This window comes from Limulus polyphemus, unplaced genomic scaffold (genome assembly GCF_000517525.1).
Source record: "Limulus polyphemus unplaced genomic scaffold, Limulus_polyphemus-2.1.2 Scaffold5792, whole genome shotgun sequence".
NCBI classification, from domain to species: Eukaryota; Metazoa; Arthropoda; class Merostomata; order Xiphosura; family Limulidae; genus Limulus; species Limulus polyphemus.
The window spans coordinates 3,249-9,835 of record NW_013671402.1 but is presented as its reverse complement, the minus strand read 5'-3'; the positions used below and the strand labels follow the sequence as shown (position 1 = coordinate 9,835).

Below are 6,587 nucleotides of genomic sequence, written 5' to 3'. Positions count from 1 at the left end.
GGAGACGTAACAATATTTTCAGTGCTTTTTCAGCAGAGCATCTGTCATCCTAAACTATCTGTATAGAGTACAGTTGAAACAAGTAACACGTTTCTTTTTTTGTTTGTTTTATGCACAAAGATGCATAATGGGCTATCTACAAAGGTCTGAACGCAAGGATCGAACCTCGATTTTTAGACTTATAAAGCCCTCGGCCAACTAAAAATTCTCACGAATGTCCCTTGGGATGTTTCATGAGGCAATCGATTTTTGAATATTTTGAATTTTGAGGAAATACCGCTATTTAAACTGCAGAGGCTCGACAAAAAATAACGTTATTATGATCCCACATAAACGCCTATTCTTATTCGTGTATATAATTATAAAAATTCAAAAACCATAAAAATAAAGGAAAAAATTAACTGTCTCCAAGGGAAGATCTGAAATCAGCTTTCGTCGCTGTTATACCAATTTACGTTTCATCTAGAATAACGGAATCGTCTACATCAGATACCGCTCTACCCTAACGACGAGAACGTGATGTTTCAAGTTGATAACCACGTGGAGAAGTCGCCAAGAATTCTAAAATTCCTCCTAATTATTTCGGTGACAGAATTCCTTATGTAGATAAGACTATTTGTTTAAACGTTTTCACGAGGCCTACGTGCTGAAAAAAAAAAAAGAACTTGTAGTGGACCATATCAATGTGAAGCTGAATGTCTTATACAACAATGAGTCATTTCCGATCATTTTCTTTTATCAGCAGATGCTAACTACACTTAACCAACTGGTATTATATAGCTGTTACTTGTCTGTGACAATGTCAAGGTAAAGGCGATAGGTCAAGGGATAACCTGCATATGAAGGTCAAGGCGTACATAAACCGTCATATAAATAAACGAATATTTAAAGTCAGTCGAGTATGACTGTCTGCACGTGAAGATTAGATGGTAAAGATTAATCTAGTGAAAGTTAAAGAAAATACTTGTTTCCATTGTCTTGAATTCTTCAGACTGCCTTCGCTGTTTGTCAGAATTAATTGCCTATTTCCTTCAATTATTGTATTTCGCGTATCACAAGGCCTTTTTGGCGCGCCTGAACGTCATATTTTATACGACTCGAGCACCCCCCAAAAACGACAAGCCACGCAAGCCTAAACACGCGCCCTGACTACAACAGGGTTCAAAGGATGCCACGTCTTAAAGGGTCCTCAGGTGGTTCATCGGTAAGTCTCAGGGCTTACAACCGCAAAAATCCGGCTTCGATACCTACAATGGGCTCAGCTTAGTTCAAAAACATCATACTGTCTATCCTTTTGTTAAACGTTGTATATAGAAAATAAAATAAAAGCACACGATCTTTGTGTTTAAAACCTAACCTCGAAAAATATCGTTGTTAGTTTTCTTGTTTCCATGATGAATTGTGATCTAAGAATTTTTTGTTATTAGTAACATAACCAAATGTAAAAGAAGTGTAAAAAATAATTGAGGTTGAATTGACGACCAAAAGTTATTTTCTTGTTTTTTGTCATTTAGGAATTGTGTCCAGTCACAGAATGCCTTCAAAACACAAAGGCAATGTTTGGACTATACTCCCTATTTCAAAAGGATATCTGAGTGGTCATCTAGTATTTGTTTTTGTAACATCAACTCTCCAGCTGACCTATGGTAAGACATAGAAAACATTCAAAAACACATTAAGTTCATATAATTTGCCCCCCACCCCGTGACTCAGTTCTAAGTCTGAGGGCTTATACCACTAAAACTTAGACTCTTGGTAGCCCCTACGTGTAGTATTGGGATTAACAACATACAACTTCATAACTAATGAAATAAGAATCACACAACTTTTAAGTATTCGAATGAAAGAAATCGTCTATGGTTGTTTTTACAAATCGATGTCAGACCTCAGTTTACCGAGTTGGTTTTATACCTTTCACTACTGGTGAATAATTTTATATTTTGCCAGTTACAGTACTCAATATAAAGAATTGACGAAACAAATTTGGTAAAACCCCCCATTTTCTATATAAAATACATACGGGACTTCAGCAGTAGGTAGTGAGATCAACTGCAATAATTCTGGCACTACTTTTTATTTAATTTTTATGTGTGACTCATATTTTGTTATTAGAGACCCTGTACCTGTAAGTAACAAAAGTATAGACCCACAAACAGATTGTTATATAAATAGCTCAAAAAATTGTGTTTACTAACCGATAGAGTGTATTGGATCCAGTCGTTATTTTTAGGGTTAAAACATACATGAAATTGATTTTTACGAAACCAGATTTGTTCTGATTCACTCGATTTATAAATATTTAATAGATATATTAAACTTTTTTTTTGTACGGTACAGAACGCTTTAATTAAAATGCGTAATTTTCGAAGAACGAGTTGTTAAGCAGCGTTTCCCCGTCATGACGTCATTAACAATTTATTCCAACTAAATACTTTTCCCCCATTATGATGAACAAAATGTAAAATTTATAAAAATACTTGTAAGTATTGGTATCTTCAAAGCGATAACTAAGACAGAATGCAAACATTGATATTAGATACCTACTAAGTTGGTAAGCTTTAAGAATATTGAAAAACGTTAAATTTTTTCCAAGTACTTAAGATCTATTTAAATTAAAAGTTTTGTTTTGTAGTAAATACCAGAGGCGTCATTTTGGGAGGTAGGGGCCGCCTCTCCCCTCAAGCTTAGAAGGGTCCCCCCAGCTGTTTCCGTGAGACATTTCTTGTCAGATCAGATTAACACATATACTCAAATTACGCCATATCAGAGGGTCTTCAACTGAATTGGAAGGCCCAACCACGATGAGTCTTCTTTGCCCTCCCCCCCCCCCCCTCCAGGCTTTTTATGAAATGATGCTCTTGGTAAATACAAGAACTAGGCACTTGCGATGATATGTGAGTGTGGAAGCTATTTGTTCTGTTTTAATCAAAAATAACAATAAACATAGAACGTTCTGTTGGTGGAATTTATTTACAAGTTGGCTTAACTTAAGTAGTTTGTATGTTGGTCTTCTAGGTCAATGTATAGGAGGGACGGTATCATTTGAAAAGATTGCTGGTACTACTTTACGAGAAGCAGTTCAAACCCCACTCTATTCCATAGCACCCAGTGCACGAGAGGCAGACAATCCAGTAACTGCAGAATGTACCAACAGATGTCGCGCTTCACCAGACTGTCCAGCTTTCCTGATAAATTATGACAGACGAGCATGTTTTGCTTTAAATATTATTTCTGAAGGAAGAAGAGAGAGTTTAATGTCGTCTCCTGATAAAGCTAACTACTTTGAGAAAATATGTTTAAAAGGTATTTTTCTAATTATTTGTTTCTTTAAGTCGCTAGCTTAGACGAAGTATCCCAGTCGTTGGTACTTTCCATTTATGGAATTACCAATTATTGACTTCATCATTTCATAATTTGTGTTTCTGTAGTGATTCATGTTACTTTATCTTCAAATAATGTAAATGATAAGTTCAAAGTTTAAAAAAAATAATGTTCATTTAAATAAAAAGACCACACATATTTTCCAATATCGCAGTTCAATTTCTATCTGCAGCTTATCACAGTTATGGATTATTATGGCGTTTGACATCTATTTTGTGCCATCAGCAGTAAGAAACGTTTTTAATACTTTAGTTCTTCAAAATAACAGCGCGTGTTTGTTAATGGAATCTTCTGGCGATTTGATTCGTCCAGTCCTGATGAAGAAAGAGTTATCGTTGTTTAATTCTTATTTATTTTTCATTTAAACTAAATACCACGTCGTCTGACAGTAGATCAAATTACTTTGAAAATAGTTAAAGAAACAGTTATATCCAGCCTGGTGGCTAGGGCATTCGACTAGCAATTTATGGGTCGCGGGGTCAAAACCTGTTTCCGAACATGCTCGCCCTTTTCACAGTGGAAGTGTTATAATGTGACATTCAGTTCCACTATTAGTTGATAAAGAGTAGCCCAAGAGTTGGCGGTGGGTAGTGTTGACTAACTGCCTCCTCTCTAGTCTATCACATCAAAATTAGGTCCAGCAAGCGCAGATAGCATTCAAGTAGCTTTGCGCCAAATTGAACTAAACAAAGAAACAATACTGTCCTTAGGCATTAGTCTGTTTGCAAAGGTTACTACAAGTTACATAGGAAGAAATAATGGATAAAATGTGGTTTTGAACACGTGTTTTAAAGTTGTTAAACAATGTTTTTGAAACAAATGAAACAGTTGAATTGCATATATGTCTTGTCACATAGCTTCTGGATGTGAACGGGCATGGGCCTTTGAGCGAGTTGTGGGAAAAGAGCTGCTTGGATTTGATGATCGTGTCATAGGTGATATACCCAACAAATTGGAGTGTCAAGAGCTGTGCTTACAAGAGCGAGTGTTCCCTTGCCGTTCCGGAGAATACGACTACACTTTGCAGCAGTGTCGGCTGAGTACCGAAGATAGGCGTTCTCAGCCCTCGTCTTTCAGACCTGCCATTGGGGACGTGGATTATTTCGAGAATCAGTGTGTGGACAGTGAGTTAGTTTTAGATGTTCATCAACTTAAACGAATCTTTCATTTTAATTTTGTCAACACAGTGTATTTTGGAATATATATAATGATCAGGCCCGGTGTTCAGATAGGCAGCGTAGGCGACAGCTAAAGTACCACTGGGCCTGATGTAAATCTAAGGGTGATGAAATTTAATTGCATCTGTTCAAATGCTAATAATTTTTTTTTCTCGTATCACTACGTTATTTTGGTATGTAAATGATTTATTTATTGTTGCGTACAGACACAGGTGGACCCGGCCAGTGCCAGTATGAACAGAAAAACGACCTTGACCTCCAACAGCCTGACCTCTTACGATCAGCTTTTAGCCCAGAACAATGCCGAGCTCTGTGTGATGGGACAAGAGCCTTTATTTGTCGATCGTTCACTTTCCAGCCATCAGCAGCACGGTGTTGGTTAAGCAGTGATGACGTTGTTAGCGTTGGTGCTCGAGCTTTAGTGCCCCGATCTGAGGTCTTTTTTTACCAGCGTTCTAACTGTCTGGACCGTAAGTATTTCCAATTTACGATGTTTAAAAATATTCCAGTCCCCTCGAACAGCCTATTGAACGAGTCAATATCAGAGAGCCCTGATTTATTTAAAGGTTTTGTTATTTTTAACTATAAATTGACCCCCTCCCCCCACATGTAAAAGTGTTTAGGTTAAAATGAATCTTGATAACTACTACTGCGTTCCTTTCCTGAACAAAATCTCAACATGCTTAAAGTGAATCTCGACAATTAATATTGCGTTTCTGAACAAAATATCAGCATGCTTAAAGTGAATCTCAATGATTAATATTGCGTTTCTGAACAAAATCTCAGCATGCTTAAAGTGAATCTTGATGATTAATATTGCGTTTCTGAACAAAATTTCAGCATGCTTAAAGTGAATCTCGATGATTAATATTGCGTTTCTGAACAAAATGTCAACATGCTATAAAGTGAATTTCGACAATTAATATTGCGTTTCTGAACAAAATCTCAGCATGCTTAAAGTGAATCTCGACAATTAATATTGCGTTTCTGAAACAAAATCTCAGCATGCTTAAAGTGAATCTCGACAATTAATATTGCGTTTCTGAACAAAATATCAACATGCTTAAAGTGAATCTCGATGATTAACATTGCGTTCCTGAACAAAATATCCTTAATGTGGCCAAATTTTTGTTCTAAAAGCGAATGATTTACAGAAGACCAGCTTATTGTGTTTTTTGAACCATGAAAAGTGAGTGACTTCTTAAGAAACGTAGCTGAGTGCCACCCTAGTCACTGCTGCTTCAGTAACTTTGTTGTCGGAGAAAACTGGGAAAAAGTTAAGGCTTTTTCACGTCAAAAGATAATTTCGTTCTACTTCAATCAGTGTGTTTCAAGTGTAGACTGATACTTCAATCACTGTGTTTTAAGTGTAGACTGATACTTCAATCACTGTGTTTTAAGTGTAGACTTTCGTTCTACTTCAATCACTGTGTTTTAAGTGTAGACTGATACTTCAATCACTGTGTTTTGAGTGTAGACTGATACTTCAATCACTGTGTTTTAAGTGTAGACTTTCGTTCTACTTCAATCACTGTGTTTCAAGTGTAGACTGATACTTCAATCACTGTGTTTTAAGTGTAGACTGATACTTCAATCACTGTGTTTTAAGTGTAGACTGATACTTCAATCACTGTGTTTTAAGTGTAGACTGATACTTCAATCACTGTGTTTTAAGTGTAGACTGATACTTCAATCACCGTGTTTTAAGTGTAGACTGAAACACATACTTCGTGCTAGTTGTTATCGTTCCAATTTGTTAAAATTTAGATTCGTAATGTTGGTTGATAATGTTACTTTTTAAATTTCTGAATAATATGGATATATAATTTCCTAAAAACGTTTTGCAAAACATTAAACAAAACATGGGGTCATCAATGCAAGATGTTAATAGAAAACCTGTAACATCACAGGACGCAGTATCTTCGTGACGTCAGAAAACGGCGAAAATGCATCTATGCTTACAATAGCAAATAACATTGTTATTTTTTAAGTCATGTTACTATTGTTAGGGTGCTATTTGAATACTGG

The 6,587-nt window shown here is 36.1% G+C and overlaps 1 protein-coding gene across 1 annotated transcript in view; it reads left to right on the top strand.

Annotated features, from left to right (window-relative positions):
* Positions 1 to 6,587, top strand: part of LOC106472986 — a gene marked incomplete at its 3' end in the record, with an annotated part of 32,705 nt that overhangs the window by 24,720 nt on the left and 1,398 nt on the right. The window contains exons 2-5 of the mRNA XM_013933660.1: positions 1,515 to 1,646; positions 3,016 to 3,303; positions 4,239 to 4,505; positions 4,766 to 5,029. Coding sequence (XP_013789114.1) covers positions 1,535 to 1,646; positions 3,016 to 3,303; positions 4,239 to 4,505; positions 4,766 to 5,029 — 931 coding nt within the window. The remainder of the gene's footprint in view (positions 1 to 1,514; positions 1,647 to 3,015; positions 3,304 to 4,238; positions 4,506 to 4,765; positions 5,030 to 6,587) is intronic.